At 43.4% G+C, this 23,495-nt stretch overlaps 1 protein-coding gene across 1 annotated transcript; it reads right to left on the bottom strand.

Annotated features, from left to right (window-relative positions):
- Positions 1-37: 37 nt before the first annotated feature.
- Positions 38-21,613, bottom strand: pard6b (par-6 partitioning defective 6 homolog beta (C. elegans)). The gene is made up of 3 exons (XM_076740986.1): positions 21,169-21,613; positions 19,510-19,732; positions 38-4,181 (listed from the first exon to the last, which is right to left on the bottom strand). The coding sequence occupies exons 1-3, from the start codon at positions 21,229-21,231 to the stop codon at positions 3,253-3,255; spliced, it is 1,215 nt and encodes a 404-aa protein (XP_076597101.1). The 5' UTR covers positions 21,232-21,613; the 3' UTR covers positions 38-3,252.
- Between the last annotated feature and the right edge of the window lie 1,882 nt (positions 21,614-23,495).

Raw genomic sequence — 23,495 nt, 5'->3', positions numbered from 1 at the left:
TTTCTACGCATTGAAAGACATCAAACAATGAAGGCTGCTACACATTAGTTTATTTTATCCAGCTCCTCCAATCAGCAATTACAGGTGTACATCAATTTATTCATATATCTCCAGTTGAATCTTCAAACATTTTCATTAAATGTGATAAAAATGTACATCATATATAGCATCGATATGAAAATACTGACAATCTTCATTACAAATCTATACCATAGGATTTATCTGGCAAGCAAAAATCATTGCTCGATCACTTAAAAAAAATAAAATAAAAATTGGACACAAAGTAAAACATGTAGCCTGTTTTAAGGTTGTTTCTCTCCCACAATATAACATTGGTAATTCACAGTATGGAAAAAAAATAATAGTGTCATGTCTTGCACACGCATTCTCCTGTTGCTTTAGCCAGAACAGTAAAACCTCCTACTAAAATCATCTTTTGGGCGATCTACCATGAGATTTATAACCAAAACAATCATGAATAAACAAGCACATATCAGTTATAAAAATAAAGTCATAAAATGTGTACAAAGGAAGAGAATACGCAGACGCACGATTAGAGAATAAATAACAATGTCGCTGTGGTTACAATCCCAGTGTCCTGTGTAAAGTTAGAAATAAAGAAAATAAATTAACATCGATTTCTAAAAGTCTTCCATTCAGAGTACCATTCACTACTGTTTAATGTCAGGAATGAAAGAAGACAGACTCCCGCCAGCACTCAGTGTACCAGAAAAGGCCAAAAAGACAGTATTGTATGCAAATAACTTGAAATACACTAGTGAGTGCACATATGTGACCTGTGTGTTGGTTTCCAGTCAATGATATTCACTATTTGATTGGCCAATCAGACATTCAAACAATGACCAGAACGACAATTGATGAACATAATCTGTATGAATGTACCGTGTTTCAAGTGCACATCAGTTCACAAACCCATTTAAGACGACTGAGAGCACGTCAGCCATGTTTATGTGAGTGAGCTAAAAATCTATGTAAATGTTTCACTTTTAATGGGAGTTAAAACTGCTGAAAATCAATAAGGGAAATAATAGAGCCTCTGCTCTCACTTCAGGGAGACAGTAAGCAGCAGCATGCAGCGTTAATGGATATATGCTCCTATAAACATGATGGATCCGCTTCAAGAACAGGAAGTAAAACTGTGGCAGAATTATTACTTTCTGTGGAGAGCCTTTCGTGGGATATGATCAGGAGCACACATTTCTGAGTGATTTCACCAGCAAATGAATTGGAGACAGGTGCGAAAACCCCACAAGTACAATTTAAAGCTGCATTATGAAACTTTGCCGGTGAATACGACTTCACTTGTATTTATACAGCTGAAAACCACAAATTTGCCTCGGGGGCTTTTGATTTTTTTAACAAGTGGAAATTAAAACAATGCGTATAAGTGCAGCTTTGAGGGGAAAAAAACTGAACCATGATTTCAGAAGATTTTCTTAAGTTCAGGCCTGATCTGTCAGAGAGGAAGTTCATTACAGCCTTTTTAAGGAAAACAACAGCTTCAATGGAAATAGCACATACATAGCAGAGCCAAGACATCCTGTACCTCAGACAGACCTCACCTTTATCAAATACAGAAAGCGTTTGTGCCCAGTGTGCCTGCGTGTGTGTTTGTTTAAATATGACTCAGTCTGACCAGGAATTATTTTGAGATACATGCAGTTTCTCCGCCATCACTGTACGTATTACGCACTTCAACGCACCTCTGTGGTTGTTTTTGCTAATAATGTTACAGTACAGCTATTATACAGTACAGCCAATATTGACTATAGGCCATTTAGGCTACTCTGAAACCAGTTGTCTTAACATTCTCCCATAGTGTGTCATTAATTGAACAAACTGAGAATGAAGACACGAAAGAAAATGTACTGGAGAGAACACTTTTCATATGTGAATGCCTCAAGACACATCCAAGTGAACTCAGGTCCAACAGAGATGAATAAACTTCACAGCACTCAGATCAGATATATAGAGTTATGGACCAGAGAGAACCAAGAGGGAGAAAACAAAACAAAACAAATGAAAGCACATTCACATTTTGTCATTTGTACACATGCAGCAGGGGATATAGCCCTTGTCATGGAAAGGAGAGAGTGCAATATGAAGGAAATCTGAGAGGGAGATTCATCTAAAATGTCCCATTCCCAGGAAGGAGCAATTTTCTAGAGTGACCCACACACTCCAAAGGGTCAGGTGGAAACTGGTCATACAGTCACTTGTATCTAGTATTGCTAGTATTTTCTCTTTTTTACAAAAAGAAGAAACTGAAACAAACATTAAAATGATATAAAACACAGGGCTAATAGTAAAGGGATTTTCAAAAGACAAGTTGCTCCCAGGAATAATCAAAATCATCAGCCGTTCATTATCAGTCAGTCATGATCACAGCAGGTAGAGAAAGGGAAAGCAGCTAATAACAGTGGTTAAAAGCATCTGAGCAAACACAACGAACCCAGACTTGTTTTTTAGGCGGTTTCTCTTCAATAAAAACTACAGTATTATTGCAGATCTCAGCACTTGGTCGATTGTTGTGGCACTGCATTGTGTGGAAAGTACCGCAACCGTGTACCAATCGCATGCTGTGGTCAACAGGAGGAAGGGAGTGATCATACTGAGGAGCAGGGGTGGGGTGTCGGATGACACTGCACAAAAAAAACAAAAAACAGATTGTCAAGAAATGCTTGAGCTAAAATCCTGCTTCAGTGTGTTTTCGTTATGGTAAGAATGAACAGGACCTTCATCTATTCATGGGGCTGTTAGGAAGAAATGGGGAGGATGGGGCTTCTCATCGCTGCCCTCTAGTGGAAGCTCAGCATAACAACCGCTTTAGGGGTAAAAACAAGTGCGTCCAGTGATTTATAAACAATGTGGAGGGTAGGGAGGGCACCAAATTATACTTTTTTTTTTTACACTTCTTTCTCTGTCATTTTTGAGCCTGCAGAAGCAGGGAGGGCGTCACCACTATGGCACACACATGCGTCATTGGCATGTAAAGGAGCAAAGTATGGGGTGCAGTGTTTGACGTGTAAATGTCAGGGATGAACAAACATTTAGGTGTCAGTGTCGCGTTGAGACTTAGTATGTACACATTTCATTGTGCTTCTCATGTACAATCACCGAGCGATGGTACAGTATTTTCCTGTGTTTGATTTTCTGATCCATGACTCCCAGAAGTGTGTGTAGTAGTATTTGGGTGTTTGTCTCTCTGGTTTCCAGTGTATGATTCCAAGTCTACAGAGTTATAACAGTGCCATCCTCCTCCAGACTCCGCCTCTCCAGCGCTCTGTCTGGTGATGGTGTGGTCAAAGTGGCATTGGCGTTGCTTAGTGATCCACTGCTGCCGCTGGCTGGCAGGGTCCCATTGGCGTTGATGGAAAGGGCGGAGGTGGTGGCAGAGCGGAGGTTGAGGTGTGGTTCATAGCGAGGCAGCGAGGGCATGCTATAGTTGGATGGGGCACGTCTGATGGGCTCAGCCTCGCCTCCTGCCTCGATCACCAGGTCCTCATCGTCCTCGTCGCTCTCCAGCTCTCCGACAGGGAAGTTCTGGATGATGTGCGATGGCATGGAGGCCGCGGCACTGACCCCACCGTGCGATGAGTAGCCATAGTAGCTGGCACCGCTGTCCGACGAACGCCCTGAGCTGCCGGACGCCGCGCCTCCTCCTCCTCCACTGCGAACGACATTGTTCCGCTGGTTGGCAGGCTTGACAGTGATGATGAGGTTGTGGCTGTTGGCAATCATCATGTCTGTCACCTGGTCCAGAGACTTTCCAGCCACCTCGATACCATTGACCTCCAGCACCTCATCGTTGACTGCCAGCAGGCCGGTGCTCTCTGCCAGGCCGCCGGGCACCATGCGAGAGATGAATATCCCTGGGACCTTCTCCAGGCCCTGTGGAGTGACCCGTACGCTGGAGCCGTCACGGATATAGAAGCCCAGAGGTTTTTCTTGGCCGTGCTTGTACAGGCGAACACGTCGGTGCGTCTCAGGGAGGATGTCCACATCTATGATGGAGGAGACAGGACGGAAGTCCCTTGGTAGGCTGATGATCACTGGTGGTTTTTTCCTGTTGGTGTCGGGCCGCAAAAGAACTGCAGAAAGCACTGTGTTTTTCTTTCTGGTCAGTGAGTCGGTGCCAAATGTCGTGTAATCAGCTTCCTCTGCAAAATGAAAGATAGAGGAAGTAGAGAAAGAGAAGTGCAGAAGAGGAAGAGAGGACAAAGATGTGACATGGTGACAAAAAGGGGGAAGGGAGGCAGGGAGAAGGGAGGAGAGGAACAAAGAGGACACACGTTAACAAAAGCTGGTTAATTTTCCTCATACCAGGCTCATTACAGATCAAGTCATTATTCAGGCTGACATTCTGTTGCATCATGTGTTTTCAGTGAAATGAATAATGTTTTGCAATGGAGCAGCTCTCAGCCTGAGGCATCCCTGCAGCTAGTCTGTGCTGAACACACATAAGACGTTGATCCCCAGAACTTCCCTCAGGTCATACTGATGCAAAATGTTACATTCGCCAACCAGGTGCTCAGTCCAAGCCCTTCATCAGCACTCTGCTCCCACCCACCTTTGTGGGAGGGCAGAACGTGCATCTGGTGAGATGCTGTATGATAGAGTTAATGAGCATATGGTTGGTGTCAGACATTATCCTGAATGACTGAAGTGCATCCTCTTTTCTCAGCCTGGGATACAAATTCAAGAAATACATCTAGACCCAAGGAAGGCATTATTACTGACCAAAGGGGCTGTCCTAAGTCCTAAGTCATGCTCCTGACCAACAGTTTTACGGGGCTTGGCTTAGCATAGCATGAAGACAGGAAGTTTTAGAGGTGCCAACAAGCACCTCTAAAACCGACTAATTGAGACATTATATAGGTTTTTGTTTCATTGATAAAAAACAAAAGTTTGAAAACGATTAGCCAAGTAGTTCCACAGGGCGTTACACTCCTTGTGGCTGGCATAGTGACTTATGGCAGCCTCGTCACCTGCAGGTCGTTTTCAAGTTTCAGTACAGACTTCAAAGCTAAACTAACTGTCCCCTGGCTGTAGCTTCATATTTTATGAACAGATATGAGACTGGTATCATCTCATCACGAAACTATCTGCAAGAAAATGGATAAGTGCATTCCTCCAAATGCCGAAGTACTCTTTAAAAAGATTTTTGGCATCTGTTTCAGATGACAGAGTAGGTTTGAATGCCAAAGAGGTCACATCTGAACCAAGAATATTACTGTCACGTTTTAACTGCATGAGTCACTGGGATGCCACCCTGCCCTTTGTTAAAAAGGAAGTGTGCATGCTGTCGAGCTACTATAGACTTTAACCCAACATGGCTGCTATTTAACACTAGACCACAGGCTGGCCGAGTGAGGGAGAGAAAAACTGGACCTTGGCTCTGTAATAGTTAACCAGCATAATGCAAGCCGCTAAACATTAACATTATCTTTGTGACTTTCGTTCTCTTTTTTGCCTGAGAAACTCAAGTTTTTGTCTATTTCTGGAGTTATTTTTAACATGTTTCTTTAGATGTCCTGAACTTTTTCACCTTTTCCATATTCATCACTTTTTGCTGTTTTTACAACACTCGGTTTTTAGATCAAAGTGCTCTATAAATAAAACTCTGGCAGTCTTACACTGAATACTTCTCTCCTTGATGTTTGTCTCTCCCTCTGAGAGTGTGTGTGTGTGTGTGTGTGTGTGTGTGTGTGTGTGTGTGTGAGTCATCTGGGAAAATATCCATTCACGTGGCTGATAAAGATTCCAGCTCTCAGGTTCAGGTACGCACCCCACCACTCCCCTCTCCATCCCCAAAACCTAAACAAAGGATCAACTGTCTCGAGAAAGAGCGTCAGTCTCGCGTTTCAGTTCCCATGAGGCACGAGTCTAGTGTATACACATTTACTATATCTTTGCCAGCCCTGACATCAGGGGCCAACTCCACACGAGAAAAAAAAATAGAGCCAGAATAGCTTCATGTGTGAGGTCAAAATCCTGAAACAGTAGTTTCATCATCCGAGCTCTGTTCCTGCTCAAACTGTTCCTCCAAAATGCCTTTCCCTTGGCATGCATGTAAACAGTGCCATAAAGAGGAGCACTATGCAAAAAGGGTGTACAGGTGGGGGTTTCAAAGCACTTCCACACACACACACACACACACACACACACACACACACACACACACACACACACACACACACACACACACACACACACGCACACACACCTCTCTCTCCCTATCACGTGTTCTTGCAGTGCAGTCACGCAGATGAGGAGGCAGCACTTCACATCTCATTTCACTCTTTCTCGACTTCTTTTCATCTCAACCATCGCTCTATCTCCAGCATACGAAAGGCCAGCCTTGACAATAGAGTGATAGTTGAGGAAAGAGAATAGGACAGTCCCTCAGGGCCACTCACTGGCGCGTGCACACACACAAACGCACACACATGCACGACAAAGACATGCTGTGCAGGTGGCAAATAGCATATGCATGCAGCTTCCTGTCTCACCACAGTACGTGTAAGTCTGCAAGCACATGAAGGCATCATATGCATGCACACACAAGCAGGCGTTAATTTAAACACACACACACAGAGCACACATGCGTCTGTAAGGTTTATCTCTGGTTAGTGGTGATGCCAGAGCACTAATGAACAGCAGCACTGTGAAACCCAATACTCTGAAAAAACATTGCTACATTATAGCACATTAGAGCACAGGAGTAAAGCTCTCAGTCTAATTGGCTACAAAGGCCTATAGGCAATATAAACACACACTGCTCTTCATTTGTTCGAGCACAAATTACCTTCTTTTGTTTCCATTTCTATTTGCACACAGGGCTCGAGAATAATACTACTCCAATCGTCCCAGTGACACTGAAAACAATTTGCTGGAGGATACAACAAAATATTTGGTTGTCATGTGTAAATAGACAACTAAAGGACTTGTACATGGCTGGTACACAGCAAAGACAAGGTGTCTTCCTTTTTTTCACCTTGATGGCAGGTGAGGACAGCTGGCATACACAGACTGCAACAAGGAAGCACAAACACTTAAGTGTCGTCTCATGTGAGGCAGTTGTTTTTGTTTGTGTGGGAGTTCCAAATAAAAGACGACAATAATAAAAATGTGAAGTATTGTGCAGTCTGGCTATTTTAGACAACTTCTTCATTGAATGTACAGAACAATTACTGTACTGTGATATATACTGTTACGTGATATAAAAATACATAGATGGAAGATTTTACCCATATCGCTCACCCTGAGTATATAGGTATTCTATACATGTTTGTCAAAGTTACCTGTTATATACATGAGGAAAAAAATATTCTTCACAAAAATGTGACTTAGAGCCAGTTCCATCAAATATCGTGCTACTGATGCATGCACACCATGTGTTTGACCTTTGGCTTTATGGGAATAAATGAGAACCATCAAGGAAAGCAGAAGTGCAACAATCACAACTGACTACCGCATACTGGGTGCTCGTCGTTTTACGGCGAATGGGCAACAACCCGCTAACCCAATGTGAATTTATCATTCATGTAAACATTAGAGAGCAGGTTGGCACTTTTTTCTCCAGACAATCTGACCTGAGCAAGCCAGCTGGACAGACACATCATGAGCCCCTGAAAAGCTGCTTGGCTAATGGCTGAAGGTACAACCTCTAACATGAAAGTGTCCATCCTTTCTTTGAGCAGCAGAGACCTTATTTGGTGTCTGCTGTTTGGTTTGCATATATAGCACATACATAAGTTCAGTTTTTACCCTTTGTGCTCTGTAAATATGTGACACATGACTGAGGTTTGCTGCAGCCTCAGATTGTACAGGTATGCAGCTGGTATGGCTAATGATTCATTGAAAAACAAGAGGTCAACTATGGGGGGGGGGCGCAGGAAGGTTTTATCCTGCCATGATTTGAGAGGACATTTCACACAAGGCTGCTGTTTAAACTGTATTAACATTTATGGACCAATTTGCAACAATTCAACGCACACATCAAGAACTTGTCCACCAGTTTTTCTAATAGTTCCACTTTTTCTATTCAAAAGCGACAAGTCTTCCTAAGTTCCCTCCACATGAGCTTATTACCCACATGCAGAAAAGGGACATTTCACTGATTTTAGACATATAGATCTGTTTTTGCTAAACCCCACCCCCCGTAATTACTGCTGCTACACTTGCATGCCATATGCAGTTTATTATCTGAGTATTTTACATATGATAAGGAAAAATGTAAGAATTGCTGGACTGTTAAAATAAAAAAGAGCAGAATGGGGCCTGCACTCTAATATAGTAGCATCTTGTGGATGTGCTATTGTGTAGGGATTTTTTAGCATAGCCTGTAATTTAGCATGAAATTCTACTTGCCTTTGGAAGTAACAATTGGTTAGCTTACTAGTGTGAACAGTAAGCTAGTTATACAAATACGCTAATAATCATCAGGGCAGACAAACACATCGTTTAATGCATTCTTAAACTTTTGCTCTTCTATTTTGACAAAACAAAACAAAACGTAAAATCTTTAACATGTAAAAAAAATTCTAATGATTTACGGACCTGCCGAGGACAGCACATTTGGACAACCGCTGTTTGGGGTAGTAGGGATTTAGCTAATGGTCAATTTAATAGACATGGACAGTAGTACACAACAACTGTTTAATGTCTTCAGTGGCTCTGGAGGAGCTTGGTCAAGTCTGAGAAAATAACCCTCGATTATGTCATAATGATGTCTTCAGGGTTAACTCAGCTCGGGCTTGACAGCTAGAAATTCTTAAGGAAAGTCTGTGAAACAAAGGGGGCACTGCATTTGAAAGGTGCTGGTGTTTACTAGGCAAAGAGGGTCTAATGAAAAGATGCTGCTGACTGCAGTGCGGGAATTGTAGTATCAGGTGTTAACCCACACTACAGTCTTTTATGCTTTTAATCGGTCTCTTGTGAGTCAAGTCCCCTACCTTTAATGAAGTGCAGTACCCCTTTAACTAATGCAGACCAACTCTCTGTCACCAGCCCATGATGAATATGTCTGAACATAGCCCTGTTGGCTGTCTTCTCATCTCCTCAGGCGATAACCATGACAGAAGACACACCTGCAGTGTATCAGTATCACAATTAAGGCATAATTCACAAACCCTGAAAAAAACATAATCCCGAGCCCTGCACTTGCCATGGCTCTGTGCAGGTTAGGTATTCCAACTATGCAGAGGCTGCTCTGATTTCCCACACTTTGAATGGAGTCAGTGAGGAGCAAAGGAAGCGAGGCAATGGAGGAGAAAATGACAACCCAACACACATCGTCACAAGTGAGGACACATGCAGTGATGCTTAGTCATTCTCCTCTGTAGTATGGAACACACACACACACACACACACACACACACACACACACACATTTCTATACTGGCATTGAAGGGACTGAGACCACTCTGCCTAAGGAGAGGAAAGCACTTGTGCAAACTGGCACGCATTGCTTGAACACATCCTCTTCCTCAGTGCTCTATTCTTCACACAGTCTGGATGCATCACGCTCCAACTCTGGACTCTGGCTTTATAAGGGCCCCTGTCAGCGGCTCAGGATACGTGGGATGTGCAGGCACGCAGAACATGTTACAGGTATTGACATCATTATCCACCGTGACCGACAGGAGCAAAGGCGCTGCACCAGCCCAGAACATTTCCATACAGAAACTCATACAAATCAAATGCAACAGAAAAACACTGAATACTGAATACTAAATATAGATTTTTGACCTGAGCGAGAGAGAGAGAGAGAGAGAGAGAGAGAGAGAGAGAGAGAGACCAGACCAGAGTGGAAAAGTGGAGTAAAGAGGTGACATGACACGAAATGTGTTTGCTGTTAATGTATTTGGCATCGTTTCTGAGGGTACTGCACATTTCCAATGTAAATATTTTGGGCCTTTGCAGCATGTTTGTCCTGACCGGCCATCCTAACCTTCACTGTCCATTACACAAACTACTTATCTCCACCAAAACATATTACAGAAAATATGTTTTTTACTCACAGAAAAGGTTTTGTGTGCTATGAAAATTGAAATCAAAAAAGCTACGAGACTGTGTCGAACCGCACCTTTTTCAGCAGACATTAATACACTCTGGTACCACTCATGCATACACCCACTCCGACACAGTCATTACACCCACTTCTTCAGTGGCTACAGCTTCTCCCCTGGTTACACACCATTACAATTATGATGATGCAGGATGACAAGGCCATGGCTCTCCCTGTAACATAATGATCCCTGACGACAACAATGACGGTAACAATCCATTACTTCCCTGTGCTTCTCATGCTGGGTGCTGTGTCAGTGAAACCTGATTCCGTGTCCAGGTGACACAATAAGATCAGGAAGGAGCTACACCACAGTCATAAGTACCACCGCTATCACTATCACTACTACTACTGCTGCAACTGTTACTGTTAGTCTTTATGTGTTTATAATCAATACAAGCTGCCCATGACCAGCCTTCAGTATCCAAGCATAACATGTCTCAAGGATCAGAGTAAGAAAAACAAAGAAAAAGACAAGCACTTGAAGGTTGTAGTGTTCTGGAAACACTCAGGTTTGTTGATGGACGAGTCTGGACGTTCACCACACAGCCAGTACCACAGTGTTCCTGACACAGAACGATACAAGAGGGAGAGAGGAAGGGGGGGTGTATGTGTGTCGATGAGAAAAAAACGGGGATGGTGTCAAACAAAAGACACAAATAAAGCAAATACACACAGTGGAGGGAGAGGGAGAGGGAGGGAGGGAGGGAGAGAGAGAGAGCGAGAGAGAGGGAGGAGGAGGAGGAGGTGATAAAAAACTTTCAAAGGAGTAAATTCCCAGAGGGTTACTATTCCTGGTGTGGTGAGCATACCTCCCTGGCACAGCCCAGATAAAGTGCCTTAATGCTGCTGATAAGACAAGGAGAAAGAAATGGAAGGAGGGAGGCCAACGGCAGAGTGCTGAGAGGAAAGGACGGAAAGAAGAAAACAAGAAGAAAACAGAAAAGCAGACGACACAGTGAACTGATAGAAGTGAGGAGTTTGGCAAAGGAAGACGCTGTAGAGACCTGCAGAGGTCTGAGGCAAGCTGGAGCAAAGACAAAGTCTTGATGAGAAACTGAGCTGACAATGAGGAATTACATATTAAATCCATAATTCAAAAGACCCCAGTCATGAACATTATCCTGCTTCTTGGCCTCCTCATATAATCTCACTGGATTCTCCCTTACTCTCATCGGTCCTGTTTTATTACTCCGTCTTGACAGGAGTCATTTATTAAAAAACACCAAAACTAAAATCTACACTGCAAGGTAAACCAGCTGTGATGCGGCAGTATGCTGCTGCTTACTAAAGGCTGCGATGGGGTAACATCACATTTTCTTTGCCAGTCTGCACTCATACTGTACAGAACTTTTCTGTCCGTCGTCACTGCATTATGAAGCACTTCCATCAACTTCTTTTGTGCTGACAAAGACACCTCTCTCTTTCCAGGAATACCTCCTCTCCTCCTTACCCTCCCATTTTTCTTCCCTGTGCCCTTCAGTCAATCTGTCCCTCAGTCACCCTGGTCCATCTCTCAGCAGGAGCCTTTTTTATGTGTCCACCTCTGCCTGTCCCTCTTGGTCTCACAGACTGTCCTCTTTCTGCCTCCACTATCCCTCTCTTTCATTGTAGCTCTGTGGCTGAACTGATCTCTCTGTCAGTCTGTGATTTTTAAAGCTACTGCTGTGACTACAAGTAAATAAAGCACAGGGCTCAATGGTCCTTTGAGGCCAGCATTGGGACAATAGATGTAGCACCTGGTGTGGAAACAAGGGTTTATCTAGGTCAGTGATTAGATGACCGGGAATGGGACAGGTAAGTGTGGATCTGATGAGGGGCTGAGACACACTGCTCAGAGTCAGCATGGGGCATGCAAACTGGACTGGTAGTGGAGGGAATAGAGTTGGCGCTTGGACTTGGGCTGGTGCTCAGGGTAGCTAGGAGTAGGGGTGTCCATGGGACTGAGGCTGGATCTGATCTTGGGATAGGGCGGGGCAGGGGACAGGGCCAAGTCACATGCGATGTAGCTTTCAGTACCAGGTTACAGGAAGGAGGGTGAAGTCTGGGGTGAGGTGGCTAGATCTGGGTCTGATGAACTTAGCCTTCTGTGCAGACCTGCTATATGTAGCCTTCAGGAGAAGTAGGGAGAGAAAGGACTACACCTCAGGGAGGATGGAGGAGCAGCCACACAGGCTAGGGAAATCCAAGTCAAGCCTCACAATCCTGTCTCTCATTCGTCTGCATAGGGACTTAACTGGGGTGGGATGAGCAAGGGGCCTCTGTGCTTCTGGCTATGGAAGACAACACAGCCAGCCTGCAGGTGGATCTGGCCACTGAGTCCAATTTTTCATGGCCAAGATGAACCTTTTGCCAACTGCACCGCAGCAAACACAACAAAAGATGTAACAGCATCACAAATTTGACTAAATGCACCAGTGCCATTAAAACAACACTGACTTCCCCATATGTGTATTGAAAGGGATATTGTTGATATTGTATTCAACTTGATGTTGGAGCCTCATTATCTTAGTATGAACAGGAAAACATTACAGCAACCAATAAGCTTTTCAATGTACATATGGGCATGTGAGTGTTGTTTTGTGATTCTTTCCCGCTGTCAGTTTTTATACGGCTTCTTAGAGGTGGACAGACTGTATAATGAATGTAGAAGGGATAAGGAGCAAATAAAGTACAAACAGTGACAGTAGTTAAGCAACAGTGGAGCTGCATGTCAAAGCCTGCTGACTATGGCGCACAGCTAGCCAGAGTAAATACACGGGAATGGAGTTCTGAAAGAAACTCACAGATAAGCATATCAGTTATCACGCTTCACATCATCATCGCATTAACGTCAACCCCAGGGGACAGAAAGAATGCTTTTTAATTAAAAACCACTAAGAAATACATCTGTCCGCTTGCGAGCCAAAATGAAAAGATACCAATAATTATCAATGTATTCTAATATGTCCAACTCCAGTCTTTATATTTGTTTTATCACCTTCAACTTCCATCCATGAGTTTCATCTTTAATTGCAAATAAATGATGACACGCTCCTCTCTGTTGCACAGCACCTTCAAAACCAGTGACATGAACTAAAATGGCCCAAAACAAGGCTTCTTGTTTCAACGCTTGAGTCTGTATGAGGATTTCTCCAACAGCAATGCATCAGCTGGCATTTATAACATGTTTCTGAGTCCCAGCTGACAAAGTTCAACAATCCGTTCCAGCATGTCACACATTTACCTGACACATTCAGCAGATGCTCCTTCCTGTTTCTTAGCTGCATTTGTGCAAAGTACAGCTCACTTACTACCATCTTTACTGTTTTTCAGTTTCTCCCTTCTAGTTTGCAGCGAACAGTTCACGTTTTTTTCTTCCTGTCACTTTGCCAGTTTGCCCACTGCCTCTCCCTCACTCCCCCCTTCTCTTTCCACGTTGGTCCAAAGTGACGTTTCTCCCTCCTTCATGTTTCTCATCCAGGATGTTTTTTTTTTTTTTTTTCAGTTCCCCACTTCCTTTCCTCCCTCTATCCATTCATCTTTCCTAACTGAGCCTGAGCTGTGAATTTCTGACTGTCTGCATAACAGAGCCTGGACTCCCACTGTCTCCCCCCAACTCTTCTTCCAACTTCCAAGCCACCCCCCCTCCATCTTCTTGCATCCTGCACAGTCTCATCCAGAAAGGGTAGAGAATGAGGTTTTATCCTGCCAGGCTGCATGCCCTCTCGCTTTAATTGTTCTCTGGCTCTTTAACTTTTTCTCCTTCATTTTCTCGACTATTCACTATCTCTTTTTCCGTCCATCTATATACCCCTCGTTGGTCGAGCCGGGCTGTTTACCCGAGGGTCCAGTCTGGCCTGCTGTCCTGTCTAATCTAGCCAACAGACGTGATCAGAGGCTGGCCACATTCCACCCAAAATGCCCCCTCCCTCCCTTCCGTCTTCATCCATCTCTCTCCCTCTCTTTACTTCTTTCTCTCTCTCTCTCTCCCACCCTCCCCAGCTTGGGCCTCACTCTGCATTCCTCCTGCACTAATACTATTCCCACTATCCTCCTCTCTCTCTCTCTCTCTCTCTCTCTCTCTCTCTCTCTCTCTCTCGTTGCATTCCAATCACACTTGTACTACTCCCTCTCCTTTCCCCACATCTCTAATTACATGCCTTGCCTAAACAATGCCTTATACATTACTCCCTCTTTAATACTGTTTACTCTCTCCCCCTTTCATCCTTCCATCTTTCTAATTAGGCCTAAGATATGTTCCTCCTTCACACATTCCTCCTCCCATGCTATGAATCCACCGTTCCTTCATTCATTACATACATCATCCTCGGGAATAATTCATGCTCTGTGGAAAACTTGGATCCAAAGTCGGGGTGGCTGGTTTCTATTATTTTCACAGACTGCGCTCCTAAACTTCTCTCCTGTGTGCTCGTTGGGGAAAATGGCACTGATTACACCTGCCAGCACTTTGGCTCTCTCACTTCAGTCCTTTCATCTCAGGTTCACAGTATAACTCTCTCCCTCCTAACAAGTTGTGGCATCTTCGCTCATTCAACTTTTTCTTCCATCCAAGTCTTTTTCTCCACCACACTTCATGTGGCTCTCTGACGCTGTCACATTTTCACTCCATCTCTCCCTTTCATTACTTCACAGACTCAGTACACTGCTTATCACACCCAGAGGTGCTGCTCTTATCCTACTCTAATGCTTGCTTTGCAAGGTGTGTAGACTTTGTCTGTGTTGCACTTTCACACTGTACATTTCCTTTTGGATGACTCATGCACTAGTTACTAATTACTAAGGCAGTCCCTGCTGGGATACGCAAATAAAAGCATTCCTGTTTCTCTCCATACCCTTCCCCTGTACCTGGCTGCTGAACAGTTACAAGCTATTTAGGACTGAAACTGTATGAGAAATGAGTAATGTAACCAAACAAAACCACACCCTGAAGAAACTGCTTGGAAAGCTTCTACCTCTACATGGATGACAATCTGGAAAACGTACGTTGTGTGAGCACAACTGCAAAGAGCGTTCTGGATGACTGAAACAGGTAAACATGGTGTGATTCAAAAGGTTTCCGAGCCAATCAAACATCATCGTGGGCGTGTTCTATGAATGTACGAACATAGAATTATTTGAGAAGTACTCGAATCACACACACTGCAATAATTCTAATAATTCTAATAATAACAGAATAGTTTGGTGGGTTATAAATGTCAGCTACATCTAGATGGATAAATCATCCTGATATCAACCGATATTAGCATTTTGCACATATATTTACCAAAAACTTCCAAAAGGATAAAAACAATAAGACAAAACAAGGTGATCACACCTAAAAAACGGCCTACTTCTGTCATATGGACATGGTTGGTCATCCTATATGAACTACTTATACACTGAATTTATAAAAAATGTGCAATATCATGATATATATCATTATCTGGATATGAGCTTTTGGTCATATCGCACAGCCCTCGGAGGACACACCCTCTTTTATTGGATTTTAGTGCTTCTTCCATTTTATTCTTTTATTTATTTGTTTTTTTTCCCCCGAATAGCTGCCACATCTTGTGACTCACCTGTTGGTATCTGTTCTCTGGTCCCAATGGAAAACTCTCTTCTACATAATTGTTGTCTTCACATTTTCATTCAGGCTCTGTGCCCTTTTCTGTCATTTTTCTTTATCTGTGCTAAAGTTGGGAAGCAAAATGTGGAATCATGAGTTTTTCACTCCAGCGCACAGAGCTCTAAAAGATGCGCAACAAACGGTGTACACTGCGAATGCCACACATGCTCACCAGTCTTAGCCACCTGTCTGAAAAAAATCCAGGGAAAACCTACCTTAAGCTCAAGTAGGAGCATTTAATAAGATGCTTCACCCATGTGCTCCAGATCTAAACTTTACAAGACCTTCTGACTGTATCACATTATCATAGTACTGATTCCCTCCAGTCCAAGCTACACAGAAGACAAGGAGTTATTACAAACAACAACTGACAGAATGACTGGAGCTTAGCAAAAGGCAAGATGCAAACAGCCATGTCTCCAAGCAGCTGGCAAAAGCTTCTCTTTGTCAGCATCTACGACATCAGTCACTGATAAGTCAAGAAGAGAGGAACTAACATCAACGTAATTCGTTTTGTATTTGACAGCTGACGAATAACCACAGTGCTCTCCATTTACAGAGAGCTCAGCAAAAACAGTGAGGAACAGGAAACAGCTCATCTGTACGGTCTGTGAATCATAGTCTGCTATCATTACCAGTATCACTTAGATTTATTAATTCTGGTTATTCATTCACATGGTCTGTGTAGTATCTGTGACACATACACAACTCACAGTAGCTACAACTACAACCCCAGTTTTCCAAAAGTGTTCCTGAGCCCATGCTGCAATATCCTTTATCCAATCATGTGTTCACGAAGTGGTGAACCTCACCTTTGGAGGATGCTCCTTTCATACCGAATCTTGATACTATCACCCGTTACAATGAACCTGTTTACCTGTGGAATGTTCCAAACAGGTGTTTTTGGAGCATTCCACATCTAAATCAATGAAGCCGATGAGGTCAAACATTAAATATATTGTCTTTGTACGATTTTCAATTGAGTATACATCAAAAAGGATTAGCAAATTATTCCATTCTGTTATATTCATGTTTTACACAGCATCCCAATTTTTGGGGAATCAGGTTTTATGTGAGATTATCACACACATCCAAATGACAAATGAAGGTGTACAAAGACAGATTAGACAGACTTCAGCAGTTTGTGTTTTCAAATGATAGCAGGACTGCTCCTCCCAGAATGCTTTGCAGGCCCCATCACCATTAAAGACACTCCCGCACTGTTAACCCTCCTATGAACGGGCCTCTCCGCTGCTCCCATGACAACCGCTAAACAGTGAAGTCCTCAGTGCCAGCTCAATGGTCATCGCCACATTGTTCAGACATGGGGGTGAGGTGTAGGGGATACCCGCTGCTGCTGAGTCCGACTGGTTTGTGTTGAAGCCATTTCTAAAATGCCTGGCAAAGACAGAGTCCAGCCGTCCACACAGAGGCACAAACACTTACCCCATTTTTCAGCAGTGAACAATACAACACTAATGGCTGGTCAGTGATGTAGCGTTGATGCAGAAACAACAACAATGTGGGCATTATTCAAGAAGCAGACTACAACAACAACAGACACTCACAGCCAACATCCATCCGTTTATCCATCCATCGAATCATCTGCACAGTCATGAATGAACAAAACCCACAGAGCACCTAGCCCAGGACAGCTTGGATTTAGTCTTCCAGACTAATAAAATGCAGTGCCAAAAAAAACTTCTCATGACAAGCATGGACTGAACTGTGCACAGACTAGATACCTTCTGTTTTTTTTTACACACACACACACACACACACACACACACACACACACACACAGACACACACAAATCAAATCAAGCACATTTTCCAGATATCTGTAAAAATAGGATTTCACTGCACTATTCCATGGAGGCCAACATGTAAGAAACGCTGGCCCACACTGCTGCCTTGTCTGATGTCCTGCTCTTATGCAATAATCACCAATCACATCGCATTTGACCACTGACTATCTCAAAAATACATTTGCATAACTGCTCAGTTGCAGTCTCAAAGCACAAAGTAGTCATCTAATGGCATTACAAGCCAGCGGATGGCTGTAAACCTGAAACTCTAGCCTGATATGCTGCGGTGCACTAAACGCAAACTGGTTTAGTGAAATTACTCAGTAGTCAGGGTCTGAAAACTGTGGTAAGGTTTGCACAGTTTTGACTAAGTGTGGCCCACCTGCTATGACCCCATGAAACTACACTATGACCTTCCTCCTATGCTGCCGATAACATGAAAGAGTTTGGCATTGACTCACCGGATTAATTGAAGGTTTTAAAAAAAGGCCTGTCTCCGTTTGCCGTAGGACCAATTGTGCAGATACCACCATAACAACAAACAAGGTCATGAAGGGCTTTCTATCACTGAAACAATTTCTCCAAATTAAAATCATTTGTCATCTGGTCAATTTGACATGGCAACCAAGAGAGTAAATTTTAAAGATGTAAGATACTTTCCAGATAAACAAACAGTGCTTAGTGTTCAGTGTTGGCCCTTGGCCTTACATACCTGACTTGGCCTCAAAATAGAGACGCCACTAACTCACTATAGAGCCATAACTCGAGATAATAGCTGGTGTCAGCAGATGTATAATAAATTATCTATAAGCTGCCAATTTGCTGCATCCGCACACTGATGAGCCTTTTAAGCTGGGACCAACTGGTGCTTAGTACTAAGGTGAAGGGGGGGCAGACAAATCAGGAGGGAAACCAGGGTCTGAGTGTAATGGGGTCTGGAGGGGGTTGTGGCTGCATTTGTGTGTGTGTGTGTGTGTGTGTGTGTGTGTGTGTGTGTGTGTGTGTGTGTGTGTGTGTGTGTGTGCATCTTCTATCTTTGTTTCCTCAGCAGCAGTGTTTGTGTGAGTGCACGACTGATGTGTGATGCCTGCTTGCCTGCATGACTGTGTTTTTCATGTGTTTTTGTGCGAGTGTGTGGCCAGCAGTGAGCCCAGCGTGGGGCTAGTGTCTGGAGCGTGTAATTGAAACATGGTCCCATGCAGCGCTACACAGTGACCCCACTAATCTCCTCCTGACAAAGTGGCTTAGCTTCTATAGGGTCATATGGCACACCGAGACAGCTTAAACACAACAGAGCGCGAGGCCAGACCTGCACACCCTGGGGTCTTCCCTGCATTCAACAGGTCACTCTCAGCAACTCATTAACTAGGGGTCTACTTCAAATATTCATATATATATACCAGAAGCAGGAACAGTAAGAAACAGGAGTATTGTATGCAAAATGTGTTTGGGTGGAACTTGCCAGCCTCACACAGTAAAAACACACCTCTGGTGTGACTGTCATACCAAAAACATGGACATCCTAATAGGACAAGTACGCCTTTGGTCAGAGAGAAGTCAAAAAAAAAACCCCAGCAAATATAGATCAGCTCTTTAATGCACTTTATGTTGACTTCTTGTTTTGTTTTGTTTTGTCCAGCTCTTGCAGAGAGATTGTTTTTGGAAACAAACACTGCATCTCAGCAAGGTCACTGACCTTTAGCTATGTGGGTCAAAAAGAGACACCAAAAGACATAGCTAGAGGACACGCATGTTGAGAGGTTTGTTTGAAATGACAACTCAATGAGGACAAAACACGTGGGAAACATGCATCCTAAACAATTGAAAAGGTAAGGTGATATAACATACTTTCCTGCTCTTATGTCAATGCCCCATATGTCTATGCAGTACTATTCAAAGGTAACACAAGACCTTTGTTTACATTTTCCATTGGAAAATAGATCTGGCAAACAGATGGAAACTAGGACTCTTTGTCCAAACACTTAGGCTGTGCTTACCTTTCCTCTGCAGGAACAGCCTGAGTAGGGGGCTGGCAGTGGAGATGGCTTTGTGGTAGTTGTCATCATTGTTGATGGGCAGCAGGTCGCCATGCACATCGGCATAGCCCACCAACAACTCCACATTGGGGATGCGGTGAACATGCTGCAAGAGGCCGTAGAACTCATCAAAGCGACCCGGCTTCGACCGATCCAGCGAGAACCGACGAAACTCTGCACCAAACTGGGATGGAGCAGACAGGCACGCACATGAGAGCACAATCGTATAATGCACATGGGTGTGAGGGAGAAACTGACTATTCAAGAGCCAAAAATACTGCAAAGAAGCTCCTTAAATGATCTGAGATGTGGGCTGTGAGTGATAAGCATAGGCTCTATGTAAGCCTGTCATCCATGTGAGACAAGCTAACACAGCACACGTGATTAATTATTTAATACTGTAGACTCTGTGATCTGTGCATCTCTATATTTCTGCGTTCATGGATGCGATCTGTTCAAGAATGAACAGCACTGTGTAATAAAGCCGCCTGACTGAATGTTTGGTATGCAGTTGTAAGAACGACTACGTGTTTTCAGTAAAAAGGCATTCCCACAAAATACATTGCTGGTGTATGAGTAACAGTAATCAGTGTGGTCTCACTGGATCAATGGCTGCAGATGCCTAATCTTTAGGCAACTGTTAGCTGAGACAGAGCACAATGTCCCTTTGGCGGTGTTGATGAGAGGTACCAAGTGTTGTGGTTACTGTTGCCCAGCACTGACAAAAGATGATCTACAATTCACTGCCAACCTGGACACTCATCAACTTATTCATTGGTACAAAGCAGGATTATAGTAGTAATAGACAGGGAAACAACACAGGCCCCCCGCATGACGACAATCTGAGATAAATGAGCCTGGACTGCTTGTATTAGCAAAGAACTGAACAAAGTCAAACAAAAAGTACACTATTTCTCTGAGTAAAGTGTTTGGAGGCAAACTCAACTGTAACTGTTAACCAAAGAGATAGTGGCACCAATAAATAGGCCACATTTTATGTCAACATACAGTGTAAAAACTAGTTTTGACGAGCAGAAATCGCCCTGAGGCCCCGTTCCTCTGCATGTGCGTATGATCGCAGGCCTGACGCAGGCCGTGTGACACCTGTGCGCACAGGAAAATGACACAACAAGCTCCAGCCACCAACGAGCCATACTGGACACATTTCACAGAGCTAAACGTCTTCAAACTTATGGAAACTTCCTCTGTGTTTGAGCTAACATGAAAGCTTGACTCAAACTTGGAGTCATTGTTTGATAAATGAGCAGAGGTGAGCGACGGAGGACGCTGTGACAGGTGACACTGGCTCACTGCGGCGTCAGCTGACATAACCCCCGCCTTCAAACTTACTAGCTAGCTATTAAACTTATGTGAAAAATCGACCTACAACATCATTAAAAACACAGTTTTAACTATGGCGGGCGACAAGCGAGGTAGCAGCAACACCTGCGTCGGCTGGTTAAGCTTTAGCTTGTATCTGTGCAATTTGCGCGACATTATAACTTGCTATCAAGCCACTTAGCAGGCTAAATTAGCCAGAGTAGTCATCACGGGGGGGAGTTAAGACTACAACTACAGCTAGTACACAGCTAAAGAAGAAGTCGTCCTGCGCAGCGTTACCTTGCTCTTCACCTCCACGGCACTCAGAGAACGGCTGCTCGGCACTCGGTGGTTCTTGTTCATGTTTCGCTAGCAGCGGGACGGCCGCCAAAGCACACTGCGCTGCTCCTGCTGCCGCTGCCGCCGCCGCCACAGCCGCTCTGTGTCCAACAATCTTATGTGTCCACCACTTATTGTCCAGTAACACACACCGTCCCACGACTTCTCGACGTCCAGCGGCTTGCTTTGTCTCTCCAAGAACGCGACAGCGGCTGCCAATCAGCCTAGCTCACCCTGTAAACTTATCTCCTCTCATACTTGCCACTGCCAGTGAAGCTGTGCTGTGAACGACTACAATGTGTCGGTCTACATCTGACCATGAGAGAGTCTCTCTCTCTCTCTCGCTCTCTCTCTGCCTGGTGAGTTGCCGCCACGAGACTTCAAAATAAAAGGCTCAGCTCTGTCTGTCTCTCAGCCTCGACTTCAAAATAAGAGCCCTCTACTTTGGAGGTCTGTCAGAAGGACTGACCTGTCAGGGGCTCCCAACCTTACTCCGAATAGCTAGAGCAACACTAGACGAGAACAATAAATATTTTTACATTTTATTTATCCAGCAAACCCTATCTGAATGGACAATTGTTATGATTTGGTAATTGATTTCCACCATCAGTGATTAAAGTACAGGTGTTCACACATTAAGCTATGTCACTGGGTTAAATTCAAGCTAAACAATCCAAATTTCGCTGGATATTCTAAAACCCCCTTTTAATGTCCCTTTTAGAAACTATTCTCTAAGCAGTTCAAATAAATACCTTGTAGCCTGTAAATCACATACCTCATTAATAATTTCCCTGATAAAGTATATAAATTATCATAACAGTCTTATTTGGTGGGCTATCCTCTACTTCTTTCTCCTTTTATTCCTCACTGCAAATTATTGCAGTGGTGTGCAAAAATCTAAAACTGCAACAAAAATACATTTGGCATCATATTATACCTTGTGTGATATAATTTGCATATTGATTACACATGATGTAGGGGAAGTGGTGTAGTAAGCGCTTTTGATTAATCGGTATGATGTCAAGTATAGAGATGAAATTTATGTGGGTGCTAAATGTTAGAGATGACTGCACCTTGTTTCTTAGTGTATAGTGACATCTTCTGGACAGAAGTCATATCGGTCCACTGCAGCTGGCTATCAGCCCGGTGTGCATGTACTCAAAAGTGTATGCACTAAACTGTGTATGCATAACACTGTGTATACATAAAGTTGTTAGTACAGTCTGTGCCACCATTATAGGCAGTGATAAAGTGGTGCTCAAAAAGATTTTTGAGCTATGCCCTAAAGGCGATGGTCATCATACAGCACTGATATCAAGGAGAAAACCACTTCAGTGGATTAATGTCATATTTTCCTGAACAAAATAGCATCATAAATTAGATCAGTGTTTTATCTGTGAGATGAATTACTGGCAGGTCTTCTGAAACTTCATGTGAGGGCCAGTAAGATGATACTAGAAAGTCCAAACAACCATATTTGATAAGATGTTGATTTGTGGCATCATCGCGTGCAAAAAGTGACTGAAGGCCATTCTTGTTTCATTAGACAACAGTCTATGGATTGAAATATTATTGAATTATTGAAAAGTCAATCTACACAGGGGTTTTCACTTATGTGCCTGATTAGACCTCAAACTGTGCTTGATTGACATCTCCCACATCCATCCGTTAGTTCTGTTGCACAAATTACCTTTATCCATAAAAATGGGATTAATAAAATTCTGACTACAGTATACAAAGGGCAGCAAGAGTGTGACATGATCCAGCAAAAATCAAAAAACATACAACTGATCAGAGAGAAAGAGAATGAACATGAAAAGATTAAGAGAAAAAAATATTAGATATTGTCTGTGCTTCATAACTAGCATGCACTGAGGCCCACTGTAACTATACCGCTGGCTGCAACGCAAGCCCAAAGCATGACCCCCATGCTTGTCAGTTGGAGAGGTGTTTTTTCATGAAAATCTGATTTTCTCTCCAAACATACCTTTACTGACTGTGGCCATAAAGTTCTATTTTAAATGTGTCAGTCCACAGGATCTGTTTCTAACATGCATCAGGCTTTCTAGGTGATCCTCTACAAACATTTTGTGGTGAGGATGCAGGAAAGGTTTTCTTCTGATGACTCCTCCATGAAGGTCGTATCTGTGCAGGTGTTGCTGCACAGTAGAACAGTGCACCATCACTGCAGAGTCTGCTAAATCTTCCTGAAGGTCTTTTGCAGTCAAACGGAGCTTTGATTTACCCCTCTGGCAATCCTACAAGCAATTCTCTCTGAATGTTTTCTT

The sequence above is a fragment of the Chaetodon auriga genome, chromosome 10 (genome assembly GCF_051107435.1).
Source record: "Chaetodon auriga isolate fChaAug3 chromosome 10, fChaAug3.hap1, whole genome shotgun sequence".
NCBI lineage: Eukaryota > Metazoa > Chordata > Actinopteri > Chaetodontiformes > Chaetodontidae > Chaetodon > Chaetodon auriga.
The sequence above is the reverse complement of the archived record's forward strand: the minus strand, read 5'-3'. Positions and strand labels throughout refer to the sequence as shown.